Below are 17,212 nucleotides of genomic sequence, written 5' to 3'. Positions count from 1 at the left end.
CTGTTGCTTTTGACTGCGAGAGGTCTCGGGTTTGAGTCCCGGGTCGGGCCAAAAGGTTAATAAATTCTAAGGGATTGCCCGGAGTTGGGAAGTTGAGGTCGCAGACCTCTGTGCCTCGGTGAGCACGTAAAGCCGACGGACCTGCGTCTAACCTCCCTCTGGTCGTCTCGGTTTAGCCGTCCCAATGAGACTCTGAGAGTAAAGGAATAAAGAGTGTACCTGGTCTGCGTATTGTGCCCACACTTGGCCACTATAAACAAAGTCTGGCACAGCTGGTTTCAATGAAACTGGCCGCCGTAGCTGTAATCGGCCAGGATGACATTATTATTATTGCTGCTCAATATTCTGCGATAAAATCCTATAAAATATTGCAATACCATAGCAATACAGTTATAATTACGTCACCAGTTTAAGATAACTCTGACTAATCGGATATGAAACATGGTGACATCCTAAATCTCACATTTGTTCAGTAATTCAGTAGTAACGTTAGTGTCAGTTTGTTAGTTGGTGTCTGGTGTTCAACATGTTCGCTCAGTACTTGGTTTACTTGATACTTACGCTCTTCACATACACTGCACACACGCAAGTGTGCAATGAAACGTAAGTATATATTGTCATCTTAGTTTTTCGGCTTCCTTTTTCCGTACCCAAAGGCTAAAAACTGAACCCTGAACTGTCTGTCCGTCTGTCCTGACGTGTGCAGTCTCTGAGTGAAGCTGAAATTTTCACAAAATGTTCTTCCATTGCCGCTATAACAACATATACTATGACATTTAAAATGTTAAGGGGTGTCCCGATACATTAAACGTGTTTTTTTCGTCCAACTCGCACTGGCCGGTTTTCCTTTCATTTTTAACGTCAGGAAAATGTTTAATTACTTCATGCCCTACGCCTGGAGAGGAGCGCAGGGACATCTTGGGCTCTCCCGTTGTGGCATTTGGGCATACCGTCTAAAACCTGACGGTCTAAGCCACCATAAAGGTCAAACTTTTATTAATGGCGCAGTGGTTTAGGTCGCCACCGCCTTGACTACGGGATGTCATAGGTTCGGATTTGGATCGCACAAATAATTGTTTCGGGTCAGTTTGTATTTTGTCTCCGCGACACAATAATTCTTAGTGCGGGAATTATATATCTTTAATAATAAATTAACATACTTGCAGGGTTCTCATCAAAGGAACAAATGTTTACGTGGAGTATTCAAAAAGCTACACTTTCTCGCGAATGGGAACTTGTATCGATTATGTGAATTATCGCTACATTAACTGCCGCAAGACAGCGGTCGGTACGAAAATGTACAGCAGATTTGATCCGGTAAGTATATAATACTAACGATCCAATCTCAGCTTTGCCCAGATTGCACCAGGTTAACGTTACAGCTACGTCTGCGCTAGAGAATCCCAGCACAAATTTGTGTAGTGTGGACTGACTTACAAGTAGTTACAAGCCTCGAACGAGCGCGTTTTTTGGAAGAAATTACACTCTAAGACCATGTCCAGAAGGGGCGAACTCGCCGCAAATCGATTCCCGCGAATTCCGAATTAGTTACCGAGATACCTAGACGTCCATAGATCGCGTCATCAAGCTTCGCGCGAGTTCAAAATACGCGCGAAGCTCGCGCTCCTCGTGGACGGAACGTTCGCGCGCAATACGTGAATACTGCATTAAAATGAAATCAGTAGATTATGAGTTTATCGCGAACAGACAGATACAGTAAGGCCTTTTTTTTATTTAGTGATTAATCGTTAACCTCCCACACAAGTAGCCGGCGGTTAAAACCCAAACTACTCAATGATGACTTTTCGCAGTTATGATAATAGTTATTGCAAATGCCTGTTACGCTTTTTGATTTTAAAATACTATTTTGAATAAAAAATTAAGCACTGAGCGACTGTACCTAATAGGGAATTAAATTTACTTAGCAGACTACGTAGACTACTAGTTACAGACTACTTAGCAGATTGTTTCCTTGGTGTTTTGATTCTGTATGACTGTAGTCCTTAATATTCTACAATAAAGTCTACTCATATAGTCCGCCCGAAAAAGCAAAATGTTTGCAATTTAAAGTATCATATCTCCGAAATGGTGAGTTCTAATTTAAGTTGAATACAGACGTATCGGCAGCGGTCCAGACCAGATGTCTATATCATTTGGACAACTGTATACCTAACACGCTATATAATAATATAATTTCATGCATTTACATACATATTGCCGTGCGCGGGTGTAACGACGATAACAAATATTTGTTTTATCAAATCACGTAACAATAATGTTATTTTTAACTTTTGCAGTTTTACAAAACGTTGCCTCGATGCTGCGAAGGATATACTCCTCTCAAAAACTATACCAATTATGATACGATAGAGTAAGTATAATGGTTTATCTAAGTACAGTTATGCTTAATGTTAACCACTGCACGTTTGGCGCAGTGGTTAATTTGACCACCTTGCCGCAATAGCTGTAGCGCCGCGTGTGGTGAGTTCAAATCTCAACCTGAACAAATATTTGTGTGATAAACAGGAGTAGGTATCTGTATTGCAGCCTGGTTGAACAATTTCCCCATTTTCTGTTACATTCCCTACTTCGTAACTATATTTTGTATTCACTAATGGAGCGATTGTAGTCAGCTCTCTATTACAAAACAATTATTTCGAAGACTGGTACTGCCTTTGAAATGAGGGTGCCGATATCAAGTCGTCAACATGTATTTTAATGTTATTCAACACTTCTAGCGATCTGGTCTGCAACCCAATATGTGAGACCCCATGTGAGCACGGCACTTGTGCATCGCCCAACACCTGCGAATGCCACAGCGGGTACAAGCTGCTCAACGGCACGTGTCGCCCTGCCTGCACCGACTCCTGCCGCCACGGGACCTGCCTCGACTCAGGCTACTGTCAGTGCAACTACGGCTACAGAAAATCAATGAACGGTACCTGCGAACCTCACTGCAATGGTGACTGTAGCCCTGGATACTGCTCCATACCTCAAGGCTGCTATTGCCCTCCAGGGTATCTCATGAAAACAACAACACATACCTGGTACGAAGATGAAGTCTCTTGCGTTCCAGAATGCAATTATTGTGGCAATGGAACCTGTGTTGCACCGAATGTGTGCAAGTGTTTCAAAGGCTATGTTTTTAATGCGACATTAGCGTCACTAGATAATTACAGCAGGCTGTGTGTGCCGTGGTGTGAGAATTGTACAGGGACGTGTGTGGCGCCGAATCAATGTGAAAATGATGATGGTGATGTCCCAGCTGTGAACAGTATGTCGCCGACGCCGGTCAGAGCGGCTGGCACTCCGACCTTCTTGCATGTCAGTATAACGAGTTCAACACCAACACCTGCGCCGAATACACCCTCAACAGTTGCAACAAGTTATCAGAAAGAAGCGTTACAAACAAGTTGGTGAGTTCATTGATGTATCTTTCACACTCAAAATATCCTTCATTTCGTGAAATAGTCATTTTATATTATGTATATTTTTTTTTTACCTTTTCGAAAAAGCTGGTTGTCCGTGAGAAGAAACAAAGTGGAATTTCCGAAAATCTTAGAGCTCTTTTACACTCTGCAAGGAACATACATAGTATATTTCAGCTTCTTGCGTTCAGTAGTTTGGGCTGTGCGTTGTCTGTCAATCAGTCAAGTCAGTCACAAGAATTTTATGTATTCAGATAGAGCAGTTGTCCTGTGCTTCTTGAAAATGACTAATTTGTATGATATTTGGCATGGTGATAGACTACCCGTAAAAGGATATAGTATGATGGTGTAATACCAGGTGGTCGCGGTGGTGGTGGTGCGTGGTGGCGCCGGTGGTGGTGGTCCTGTGTGGCGCGCTCGTGCTGGCGCTGCGCCGCCGACAGGGGCCGCTCGTCGTGTGCTTTACTGGACGATATAATGTTCGAGGTAAAGCTATATGCACTTTTGTGGTGGGTTCGACCCCGCCCGGCACAAATATTTTTGTGATGAGTACGAATATTTGTTCTGAGCCCGGTTGTTAATTTATCTATAAATATAAGTATGTAGTTTATCTATCAGTTATTTGGTTACCATAGAGCAAGCTCTGCTTAGTTTGGAATCTAATGAATAGTGTGCGAGTTGTCCCAAAATATTTATTTATTTGTAGCTCGCTGTGGTCTTAAGCCTGGTTTCCACCGCGAGCGGAACCGACCCATGAATGAGTTCGTTAAACTTGTAAGCGCATAGCATATTTGTATTACCACATATACCACCAACAAATAGTCGGATAGAAAGAGCCGAGCGTGTAGAACGAATAGAAATTACCTCGCTCAGCTCTAGTTCTGAACCTCGATTCTCTACCACTATCGACTACCGACAACCGGCAAGCTATCGAAATTTTGACATTTAGAATGTACTGCCAAAATATTTCCTACGACACCCGTCAGAGGCGCTGATCAGATTTTCATGCAAAATTTTATCGATGACAGGTCGGGTGTCGGTAGTTAATAGTAGTAGAGAATCGAGCTACTAGTCCTATACACTGTAGGTATGTATGTTTGTCGCGACCGACTGTCACATGTTCGATACTCGTGTAGGACATTTGTGATAGGGGCGCTGCAGTTTTCATAAGTTTTTAAAATTTTGTGTGTACCTATTTCAGGTGATTTACCGGACAACAAGGAATGCCAACGAGTTGAATTCGTCAACAACAAAGATGGAACTTTGATAGATCTGTGAGGTCTGTTTGGAAGTTCAAGATAAGTGTCAGTTAGTTTACCAGGTAGAATTTTGACTGACGATGTTTGTCTGTACTTAACTAGTTGATTGGTTATATGACCCTTATAAGTTGTTAAACTGGCTGTATGTAGCGACTGTAAATAAGTTAATTAGGTAAGAAAAAAATACAATAAATAAAAATGTGCAATTTAAAGCGTATTATTACAATAAAACCAATTTAAAATTGTCCTAGATCCTTTATCGTTCCTTAAATAATTACCATTATTCATATTGCGTTAACGCCAATCTTTCTGTACCATTTGTGAAACATCTATGACAATAGTCGTGACCATGGGATTATGGTGTGTATCGTGCATTACATTTCCTGCAAGATTGCCCCGAACTGAATCCAAACGGGACAATTTCGCCCAAAATATAGTCGCATTTCATTTCATGGATAATAAAATTATGAAAATTAATTTTGTAAGAAACAATTTTTTTGTGACTGTCGTCGTTCGAATTCTTTAGATCTAATAGCTGAAATGCAGTTAGTAAAATACAGCCTCTTAAGCGAAAGCCATCATGCCAACGCATTTGTAACAGCACGACTTTAAAAAATAATATGACCAAAACACAATAATATCTCTTTTAAATCCGTGATAGATGGTTTTAACTGATCAACAATGAAAATAAGAGTAATACAGTCGTTCCTGAGGAGACAAACTCATTTGCCAAAGGAAAATCAACCTTAACTTACTCAAAATAAGGTTTATTTAGTTGTAAGGAAGATATTTAGCAACTGTGTCTTAAAGGCAATCACGTGGTGTGTCAATAACTGTAGCAACAAAGATTCTGCAAGCATTGATCCCTCATTTATCAGGTCAGTAGAACGGAGTAAGGTAAAGAGAGCCGAGAGCCTCTTGCTACGATTAGTTACGGTTTTTCGCTTGATCAATATTGGTATAGGGCTTCTTTGTTAATCAAATGAACGCTATTTTTATTTTTAGCAACGTTTATACAATTAGAATTATCTATTTGGTTGAATTAATCATCCAGTAACAATGAACGAGGCAGAAATACATAAGTAAGTAAGTAACAAGTGCTGCCTAGACTTTTCAGCTAAACTTGAATAAAGCTTATTAAAAATCCTGTCATTGATTTATGTCAAAGCAACCAAAACCAAAACATTAAAAATAAAACAAATCTAAGTCAAGTTTCGGGCTACAGTTTGCGGTCTTTTCTGACAGCGTAACCCGAGCCGCAACCTACAAATGAAAAATACACGACAATTCTTTTACAGCGGAAATCCTCGCTCAGCAAAAAAACTGCCAAAGTCATATATTTTTTGTATCCAGTTAGAGGATATCACTCCGGGAGGAGACTCTTGTCCAGCCGTGTTAGAATAATAGGTTTAGATGACAAAATGACAAGCTGTTTAGGTTTTGCTCCACTAATAAGTAACAATTAGTCCGAACGACCACCTACACAGACAAAAACAATACTCAAAAATTAGACAAAAATAGTTAAGCCATTTGCCAATTTTCATACTTTTTTGTAAATCGTGATGAAAAATGTCAGATAAATCTGATTGTTTCTCTATAACTGTTATATAATGCGATGGATGAACGGCTGTAAAATCGCGTGACGCTGAAATTTCTTTATAAATTCTAAGGAACATTAACTAAACTGCATATCGGTAGGCATTTTTAGAACCATAATATTATTATTTCTACCGATTCGCACAAAACATTGCCTAATTAAATTGATCATCAATAGAACCTTCCCTGATGAATCGTTCTGCTTGTGTTCTACTTATTGGTGAATTCCTTAATTCGTTTTTAATATTGTCGCAAAGAGGTGTACTGACGCGGCAGTTTACTCTTGATGTTACTTTCATAATTCTTATAAATTGCGAAGGTTTTGATAATATGGTTTCAGGTTTTTTGAATAGACGTTTGTAACTTAATCACGCCAAAATTACTGGACGACTTTTAACGAAACTTGGTACACTAGTAGTTTTTATCTTGGTTGAACTAACTAATAGTTACTTTATACTCGCAAAATCTTTTCACGCGGACGAAGTTGTGGGTAGAAGCTGGACTTACAGAACAATGCTAGATTTAATTCACTTATTATGTTTTCTTTCACGTTTTACAAGACTGATAGATAATGTTTCTAGTCTATGTAGCTACCCTTATGACCTCAAATCAATTCGGTTCGGTTACAATGGTGCTTTCGTTGTTATCACGAAAATAGATAGCCTTGATCTCGGGTCATATTCATAACCTTATTTACATTATTGTGCGTGAGCGTTTCTAGAGGGCATGGTCATGTCTTTACTTAGGTATCTGGCAGGTGTTGTCATAATAGGGACCGCTAGTTTTTATTAAGTAGGTATTTAATTTTGTAATAAATGACTGATAATGGCAGCTTTGGAGTTAAGATTGCTTAAGATGAAGAGAAATGCAGGAATTAATTTATGATAAGGCGGTTAAAATGACAACCTTATTCGATATGTAATAGGTATACTTGTTTATTATGAAATGAATGTTGCCCAAACTTAAATGAAATTCAGTTGCTTATGGCACATTAACTATCGCGATGATAAAGTCTTATCAGAACAGGGACAGGATGGGCCATCAGTAATACAATTGACATTTATAAAAATATATAAATACTAGCTGACCCGCGCAACTTCGCTTGCGTCATATAAGAGAGAAAGGGTCAAAATGTTCCCCGCTTTTGTAACATTTTTTACTGGTACTCTGCTCCTATTGGTCGTAGCGTGATGATATATAGCCTATAGCCTTACTCGCTAAATGGACTATCTAATACTAAAAGATTTTTCAAATCGGACCAGTAGTTCCTGAGATTAGCGCGTTCAAACAAACAAACTCTTCAGCTTTATAATATTAGTATAGATTTACTAAGTTTTTGAAGCACGTCATGCTAAGAGGCATATGTTTAAGACTTCCTATAAGACCTAAATCTATCCGTTTTCAAATTTCTTTTTGGACACACGAACCGAGTTGTGAAAATTCCAAACTACCTACTGATTACATATTTTTCTTACCAGAAAATCGAACTCAAGACCTTTTCACCTCCAAGGCAATGTTATCCACATTGCTGTATACTACGTGACCCATTCAAAATACTTATCGATTACACCCTAAATGTTTAGTCAAACATTCGATTGCATTCGATTCGCCACGAGCATTGCACCCAACTCGGTAACGCTACAATAAAACTAACTTTGTGCAACTACAAGAAATAGTTTGTGGTAAAATAACGAAAAACTGTTATATTGTGTCGTTGGAAAAGACAGGGTTTGTGATAGTAGATTGAATAATTTATTGCTGCAGTTACCCGATAGTAAATGACCGTGGTATCAGCCTAGCTTTTCTACCAACAGTGTTGTAGTCGGCTTTCAGTCTTACCGGATGCAGCTGACTATCAGTATGTTACATGAAGCGACTGCCGACTGCCTATCGGACCTCCGCAACCAAGTAACCTGGGTTATAACACGATACCCTACGGTAAGGGTTAGACTTTCAAACTTCTGACTACTGTTAACGACTGTCAAACATCTCTAAAAATGACAGTCTGTACCCACTATTTAATGTGCCTTCCGAAACACGGAGGAACTCGATATGTATAACATGGTCGCCCATCCACAGAGCAACCTCGGCAAGCGTAGCTTAACCTAAGAGATTGATCGGCGCGGCTGTTGTTAACTAAGTCACGAGCCCCTCATGCTAGCAAGCCAAGACCTATTGCGCGATCAACCATATCAATAAATCACACGTCACTGTTAAAATGTTTTTTTTAAGATTTATTTTATTAGCTGAAAACAATCCTTACTTATAATAATGAAAGTATGTTTGTTATTTTACACCAAAACAACTGAACAAGTTTGGGTAAAATTTGGTAGGGTGATACCTACAAAGAATATAGAAGAATGAAATCCAAAAATTCAAATTTCCATTTTTATTTAATACAAATCACTTACATATTGGACATTTACAATAGTACGAAAGTATTCAATAATACTGTAATTTTATGACTAAACCTTGAAAAATCTATTACAGTTAAGTATAGGCCAAAAAAGTTGATGAAAAGATTGCTATCTCGCTCTTTCTTATAGAGTTTACTATAAGTGCGAGAGGGACGCTTATATCTCACTGATTGTAAATCAGTATGATTAAGTGTCTTCGTGCTTCAAATGGCACGTTTTTATTGTTAAGCCCTTGAACGGCTTAAGGCAATCTTTTTAAGTGAAAATATCAGATCAATACATAGATTGTACGAACCGTTTCTCTTATATTTGCCGATTGTTGGAATTCCGTAAAAATATAATCTTAAATTAATTCGATTGTAATTTAAATTTGAGCTTTACTACACGGATATGTGGTAGATAGCCAATTTAATAGATAAAGTACCGGATTAAGGTAAAGATCAAACAAACTGTATCTATTAAAAAAATAACTAATTTATATCCCACTGTTGGGCAAGGGTCCCCTCCCGGTGTGAAGAAGGGTTAGGCCTTGAGTCCAACACGCTGGCCAAGTGCGGGTTCGGTACCTATTTATACAGAGTGAATATTATATTAATTCTAAGGCGTGTAGAAATCCTTGCATAGAAAATCCTTAACAAAATAATTTGTATGTGTTAATAAAAATAAGCTTAGTTATGGTGTGACCTCGTTGAAAATCTTAATAGTTTACTTATAATATAAAATTATAGCACCATCATTTCATTGAGTTTTAAGTTTTCAATAACTGAGGTAAAATTAGCCCATCTTTTTTAAAATGCTATTTTTATTGATTTAATATAGCATTTTAGCAATAATAAAATTATTTACAGCTGAATTAAATTGAAGACTGGCAACACTAGAAACTAAAAATTACTGGCAACATTTCTCAGTGTTGCCAACTGAAAAGAATCGGCAAATATGTATACGAAACGATTTGTATTACAAATTACTGACATTACTATTTTGGCTACGTTTTCATATTATTGATTTTTATTTTTATTTCTATTACAAGTTTACATCCATCATCTAATTTACATGAACAAACAAACGTACCGAGTGCTCTTACATATTGTTCTTTATAACAATGACTAATATAAAATCAATTACAAAAAACAACTCAATTTACGAATTAAAATCAGTTATCGAAACCTATAAATGCGAAAGTTTATGTCTCAAAAAAGTCTCGGGTTCGATTCACAGGTCGGGCAAGAGTTATTCTATTGTATTCTCGAAAGTAGTCCGGAGTTTGATAACGTGCTCGGTATAATAATATATCAATAAGCTTGCCACTTATTACATGGGATTAACATTATAAAAGCCAAATCGTAGATGTATTTCATACACCACTGCCTATAATTTCGTCATGTCAACTCTATAAATTATTTAATAATAAATATGTTTAATTTTAATCATAAAGTACTAAACCAAGACTTTCATAAAGTTAATTATATATGTAAAATTATACATTTACCAAATACAAATAACAGTGAAATTACCTATATTTTTCAGTTGGCAAAGTGAAGATGACATAGTTGACTATAGAATTATTATTATACTAGTCATTGTCACAATGAACATTCAACAAACACAATATAAAAAAACAGTCCACACTAATTCACTTTAAGCATTGTTTGATATCGGTTTAACTTCATTTATATGAGATACTTCATCATTTAAAGATTCTACAATTGACACATTTTGATTACTATCCGCTCCATTCAAAACTTCTACATTAATTTTATCTTTCAAATCTATCGGTGCACCATTTTCAACAATTTTGGACTCATTTGATTTGATTTCTTCAGCTTTTTCATCGGTTATTTCAATAATTTTCACATTTTCAGCGATTTCGTCGCTCACAACTTCTAAGTCACATAGATTGATATTAGCATTATTGATAGCTTGTATTAAATTTTCTAGTGTGGCATCGTCAACCTTTTCTTTATTGTCAACTTTATTCTCAGTAGCATTGGGTTGGTTTTCATCTGTTAATTCCTTCTCGTCGCTTTCTTCTTTAGGTGCTTCTACTTTCTTGTCTGCTTTGTTCTTCTTGGATTTCTTCTTCTTCTCTTGTTTTTCCGGTTTCGGTTCGGGTTCAGGTTTAGGCGAATCTTCTTTTTGTTTGTTTGTAAGCACGTTGAGTTGTGTCTGTAGATGTGCGAGGGACTGTCTGAGCTGTGCGCAGTTGGCTGCCATGGCGTCCACCTGAAGATTATATGAAAGGTTTACTACTATAAAAAAAATATTATTTTTGGTTTAAAAACTAATGTGATATTATTATGATTTTATAATGACTGTGATGATGTTTAGGAAATGCTACTATCACTGTTAGAAGACCCATTTTGATAAAAATTCTAATACTCAGAGGAGCTCGAATTAAACACGGGCGAGAACTAGAAAATGGAAATAATTACTGAAGGGTGTTTTTTATATTAATTATTTTGCATCTTTTTTTACAGATATTATTAAATTTTTCAAAGAAAGTATTCTGGGTTGAACATTATTGTACCTTAGCATTGTTGGCGGGGGCGGGTGCGGGCGGCGGGGCGGGCGGCGCCGGCGCGGGCGCGGGGAGCGGCGGCCGCTCGATGTTGTGCTCCTTCAGCGTGCCCAGCAACACTGTACGTTCCGCCTGGAAAATGACGTTAACATGTACTTACTTACTTTATCACAATAGTCGATAGTAATGTAGATAGTTAAATAAATATAGTGTATGTGATCTGGAGATCCTCCCTTTCAAAGGAAAGGAAGGAGCAATCGCCACAGTTAATCTACCAATGTTTTGCAGTGGTATACCTAAAGGAGGTATATCACTGTAGAACAAACATTGGATAATTAAGTTTACATTACAAATTTAATAACATTCTAACAATTATCCAATAAACAGCACCACCCAGCTTAAAAATCGAACCTGACACCTTATGATCAGAGTTTATAGACTCATTCTCTTACTATAATTCTTCCTGTTTTTAACAAACTTTCAATGAACGAAGTTTTTCAGTTTGACTTGTATATCTTTCCACTTTCATGCCCTAGCCGAAATTGGCCAGAACATAAACAAGAAATATTTTACAAAGGTCACATACTCTATAGTTTGTAGGGTATAGTGGTAATTATTATGTAGCATTATATTAATACCAAAATAGTTAATTATTTTATTATTATAATGTATCTACATTATGGGGGGTAAATCTGTAAAAATAGTTGTAAGGATTAATAAATATGTAGCAACACTGCTGACGCTGCAGTAATGTATAGTCAGGCGCACGCCTGCGATAGTCCGGCGCGGCAGTCGTCCCCGCGCACTCACTTAGATAGGTCATATTATAATAAGTAATAAATATGTAGTAGTTTATTGTTATAATCTGGTACCATATTATTATATAACATTTATCATGAAGTACGTTATTTATCACCATCACCCCTCAAGTAAAATACCCCTAAAATGGTAACCCCGACGAGGTTATTACCTAAAAAATAAATCAATTATATCATTCAGCGATTATTTCGTGAAGTATGTCAGGGTCGTACCTGCAGGGTCCGGCACAGGCTCTGCATGTGCTGCAGCTGGCGGGCACTGGCCGCGGCGCGCTCCTCGCTGGCCTGGCGCTCGCCGCACATGTCCAGCAGGGCCGTCTGCGACGTCTCCCACCGGCTCTTCCACGATAACGACTCTTTCTCCAGCTTCTTGATCTTCTTTGACATCTGTAAATAAATTTTATATTGTAAGATTGATGAGCAATGGGTGTCTACCACAACAAAATGCAGAGGAGATAGTCAAAGCCTCTCTTCTACAATCACATCAAATTACTTAGCATCCCAATAATTTTGTGAGTCGTAAAATTTAACAGTCATTTTACAATTTCAAATCTGGGTGACAGAGGATGGTTGTCGCAGACGCAGGAGACCCAAACAAAGATGGCTGGATGATCTAGATGCACTTGAGGAATGGTCAGAACTTGCCACCTACAGGCTGATGTGGCAAGCAAGTAGGGATGCCTATGCCCAACAGTGGAACACTCAAGCAGACAGAGGAAAAATAAATGTAGTAATCGAACAGAATATATGTATTATAAGATAGCATACCTTGTCCATCTGCTCTTTGAAGCCGCCGAACATTTGGTTGCTCTTGACTAACGCGTTCTGGAACTCGTCGTATTTGTCCGTATATACTGCTAACTGACTGCGAAGGTCTGATGAAAAAGTAAACAAAAAAACTTATAATAAATAGATATAGCTTTCTGTTAAAACCTAATGTTAAAATTTTTGTTTTTCATGCTTTTTATAGATCGGCTAGTTAGGTTAAGCCGTTCTAATATTCCCACCACCAACTATCTTATTCTAAATTTCCTCTCCTCTCCTCACTTGCACCCCCTACAACTCTTTAACGGCTCAACCGATTTTTATCAAACATGTCTAAGAACACTCGCACATAAGTAACCTTCAATACAAAAAAAACTAAATTGAAATCACTGCATCTGTTTATTTCGTTAAGCAAAATACTCACTAGTCTCAGTGCCTTGCAGCTCCATAACCTTAGCCCTGTAGGTAGCTATGGTGACTTTGAGTTGTTCCATCTCTGCCAGCAGCCGTTCTTTATCAGCTTGGTGCTCCAGACTTGCTTTCTGCATCTTGGCGTCTGATAACTGGGACTCTAGGGCCATTTGTTTTGACATTTTGTCCACCTGTAATAGATAAATAACAATTATACTACTTAGTAATGAAATAGAAAGAACAAGAACACACGACTTCGATGTATTCACTAGTAAACCCAGTTCAGTGAGGCGGATGCTCAGTCTTGATTTTTTTTCCATAGTTAACCGCAATAAATCAACATAACAACTTTTTAATTTAGATTTTTACGTCTTAATGTTTTACATACTTTTTGATTTTCATTATTTCGTACATTATTATTATGTTTGTATAAGTTCAGTGCTCACGCATCATTTTTATTTTTATATAAAGTAGCTAAAAGCTGTAAAGATGAGAATAGCAAAATCCACATCCCACATACCTGTTGTTCCCTCAACTGGTACTGTGTGACCACACTCTTGAACTTCTCACTCATGCTGATGTTATCGTCTCTAAGCTTGGCATTCTTCTCATTGTTCTGCTGCAGCATAGTGGTGATCTCTGACAGTGTGTTCTGGAACTTGGCCTGCGTTTCCTTGCGACGTTCTTCCTCTTCACGGATTTTTAGGAGGGATTCTTCCTGTAGATAAGGAAAGATTTTTATTTGTAATACACTATACGTATAGCTTCTTTTGACGACCTATATAACGCATCGCAATCTATAGTATAAGCATGAAGATTTCTAATTCATATCATGTCAGTTTGTAAAGCTAATTCTCAGAGAGATTAGTTGGAGATGCCTCAAAGATCATGCAAAGATCCTAGTCATTTCTATCCATCTACCTACAGTTCTTTCTATCGAGTCCTATGATGTCGTTTTCTTGGGGGTTGTGTCGGTATACCATTCTTTTAGATTATGAGAATGAGAGACCGAGTGTACCTATGTTCCTTACACACTTGAACATATTAGGCAATTACAGTTGGCTCGTTATGATGAAGCTACCAGCCATGGTTGAATATAAACATAAAATAATATTTAGCTTTAAACATTATGCTCTGGACATCTTCTTACATACACATTACTTGTTTTATATATCTTTGATATACAGTGTTGTGAATGCCTATGCTTTTGGTAGCTGTTATCAGGTATGTCAATTACCTTCTCTAGAACTGCACCTTAACTTTATTTACAGACATACAGAAAAGAAAACACTGCAAGACTGTAGTCTAAAATATTTTTTAACATTACATTGTTACTCAAGTAGCTGAGACATCATTGCATTATTAACCTTACACTGACACCATGATAATAATCTAGGCTTTTACAATCTGCTTGGAGATGCATAGACATTAAGATGTTGATAAATCATACAATGGTACACAATATTTCAAAAGAGCTGAAAGGAATATGATGTTTGCAAAATGTTAACCTAGCTTTGAACTTAGTACTTGTAACAAAACATGTATAGTGTGTAATATGATTGAAATGTTAAGCCTAACAAAGTGAATAAGTAATGCATAGTCTTATCCATTCTTAAGGAATACATAGCAATTGTATTATTTCAGTAATCAGTTCTTCTTTGAAATTATACTGCAGATCTGATTGGAACAAAATTTTGTAGACATAGATTACTTACCACAGTAGGCTTTAGGCTAGTATTTTTAACAAAAATCAACTTATAAGCAAAAATAGTAGCTACTAGTGATACATACCTTGATTGCCTTATTCTGCTTTTGCAGCTCTCGACAAAGATTTTCCAATTTAGATTTAACAAGAATAGTCTTATTGAATTCCAATTGCAACTGTTCTTTTTCCTTCAAAAGCAAAGCATACCGCTTATCAGACTGTTTGATGTAGAACTGCATTTTTTTATTGTCGTCAGCAGTTTGAACATATTTCTTGCATACAAGAGACAGTTTTTCTTCAAGAGTTGGTATGGAGTTGAGGGATTTCATGAACTGTTCTATGTTTTTGTCATCTTTCTTTGATCGGTCATCTTTTTTGCTCTTTTTTGGTTCCACTGCCGGTGCTGTCGGGGGAGGTGCGGCTGCTGCTGCATTCTGGAATTAATACATTTAATTATTGTATCTACCTCATATCTATTTGTAAAAGTCCCCTCGACTTAAGAGTTCTTCCCAGTGCGGGACTTGTCTTTAAAAAAAGTATTGCATGTTAGTATATTGATTTGCAGAAATTCTTTGATTGATATAAATATATTTAAAATACGGGGCTTATGTAAGTTCAAATAGTTAGAATAGATAAATACTAGGTCTCAGATAAGTGTCTTTCATTTGCCCTATTAACAATTGAATAGAATAAACACCACTTTTTATTTTGTTGGCAATAGAATTGTTTATAAACTTGATTGTTTGGAAATGACATGACCTTTTTGAAAGGGTTATTATAGGAGCATACATTTCAAAGACATTCGGTGTAATATTTCAGTCAATAGTTCACCCAGGAACTAAACACAGGTAGCAATGTATCTATAAATAGAAATCCTAATTTGAACAAATGTTTGACCTCAATATAAAAGCCATTCCCTTCAGCAAGTGTAACACAACCTTTATTTATATCTACACGTCAAAATAATAGGAAACTTGACTCTGACAGATGGAGACGGCAAAAATGCTGAATATACATAAATGGTAAACAACCATCTACGTCGCTCATGGAAACCAATGATAAAATAACAAAATGTCGGTGAAATTAACGAGTGCCCTAGTCACTTGGCATCGCCTTGTCGTCAACCATAAAAGCACAAAGCATGTGAAACGTGCTTCCGAACAGAAATATCAAAAACATTACGGGATTTGGCCAAGAGCCAACAAACTTTTAGGTTAACAATTTCACCTTTTTTCGACATTGTTTGAATGTAATACTCTTACTATCTATAAAATTAAACAAAAACTACTCTTATATTATCGTAAAAGCTACAGTAATTGAGTCAAACACCGGAAATTTGCATGAAATACGTAATTCGTTTACCGACATCTGATAGCAGTCTATTTATAAACCGCTTGCAAATATTTAATAACTGTATACTCACATTGGCAGTATTACTTGGTGCTGCACTGTCTGGACTTTCTTTTTGAGTATCTTCTGTTGCTGTTTCCATTTTTTAAAAACAATTTAATTCCTCTGAAAAAATTCTAAACAAAACGGAACAAGACGTTTCTATTAGGGTTGTCCAACGACTTAATAAATCATTTGGTTGTATAGTCTGTAGACCATTGTATCGATCAAGCAACTCGATTACAAACTAACTGAATGATAATTTCGTTGTCGACAAATTATCCAATTTATTATAATAAAAATAGTGAACATAAATATACAAAAAGATTAGTTGATAAGTTGTCGTGAATACTTTTCTGATCCTCTGCATTTTCCATCTACGACAACCAGCAGCAACTTGAGGTAGGTCGTTTGCAATGTTACGGTAGGTACAACTTACGGTCTCAGTTAATATTTGGATTCAGCTTATTTTGCTTATAATGGCTTAGTAGGAATAATATTACGAATATTTTAGTGTCGATTTTAATTATTTAAAATATAGGCTTAAAATTTATTTTTACCTTACAGAAATATTATTACAGCAGAGGAAAAGGGCTAGTACCTATATAATTTTAATAAAATTTAAAGTTTTTTTAGGTTTGATAAGTATATATTGCTATTCGATTATTGATGTTTATTTTATTATTTTTGTTATCGGTACTTCATAATTACCTAACTGTTCAAAAATTATATTCCTATATAACAAGAGTAATAATAATATAACATTTTTTAGATTTTATGAGTTATTTTGTGTGGTACGTTATTCGATAAAGACTAATAAAGAGTTATGTTGTTATGTTTCCATAAAAATATATATTTTTTTTGGTTTTTGAACGATTGAACTAGTGCAAACCAGATTTTTTCGGA

The 17,212-nt window shown here is 36.6% G+C and overlaps 2 protein-coding genes across 2 annotated transcripts; one reads left to right on the top strand and one right to left on the bottom strand.

Moving 5' to 3' along the window:
• Positions 1 to 478: 478 nt before the first annotated feature.
• Positions 479 to 4,879, top strand: LOC142982259 (uncharacterized). Its single transcript, XM_076128682.1, has 6 exons — positions 479 to 603; positions 1,167 to 1,317; positions 2,298 to 2,371; positions 2,739 to 3,416; positions 3,787 to 3,914; positions 4,630 to 4,879. The coding sequence occupies exons 1-6, from the start codon at positions 527 to 529 to the stop codon at positions 4,704 to 4,706; spliced, it is 1,185 nt and encodes a 394-aa protein (XP_075984797.1). The 5' UTR covers positions 479 to 526; the 3' UTR covers positions 4,707 to 4,879.
• Positions 4,880 to 8,657: 3,778 nt separating this feature from the next.
• LOC142982187 (beta-taxilin) lies at positions 8,658 to 16,492 on the bottom strand. The gene is made up of 8 exons (XM_076128579.1): positions 16,341 to 16,492; positions 15,004 to 15,351; positions 13,733 to 13,930; positions 13,226 to 13,403; positions 12,805 to 12,911; positions 12,250 to 12,423; positions 11,228 to 11,350; positions 8,658 to 10,923 (listed from the first exon to the last, which is right to left on the bottom strand). Exons 1-8 carry the CDS (start codon positions 16,407 to 16,409, stop codon positions 10,339 to 10,341), a joined length of 1,782 nt encoding a protein of 593 aa, XP_075984694.1. The 5' UTR covers positions 16,410 to 16,492; the 3' UTR covers positions 8,658 to 10,338.
• Between the last annotated feature and the right edge of the window lie 720 nt (positions 16,493 to 17,212).

Source organism: Anticarsia gemmatalis, chromosome 21 (genome assembly GCF_050436995.1).
Source record: "Anticarsia gemmatalis isolate Benzon Research Colony breed Stoneville strain chromosome 21, ilAntGemm2 primary, whole genome shotgun sequence".
NCBI classification, from domain to species: Eukaryota; Metazoa; Arthropoda; class Insecta; order Lepidoptera; family Erebidae; genus Anticarsia; species Anticarsia gemmatalis.
The sequence above is the reverse complement of the archived record's forward strand: the minus strand, read 5'-3'. Positions and strand labels throughout refer to the sequence as shown.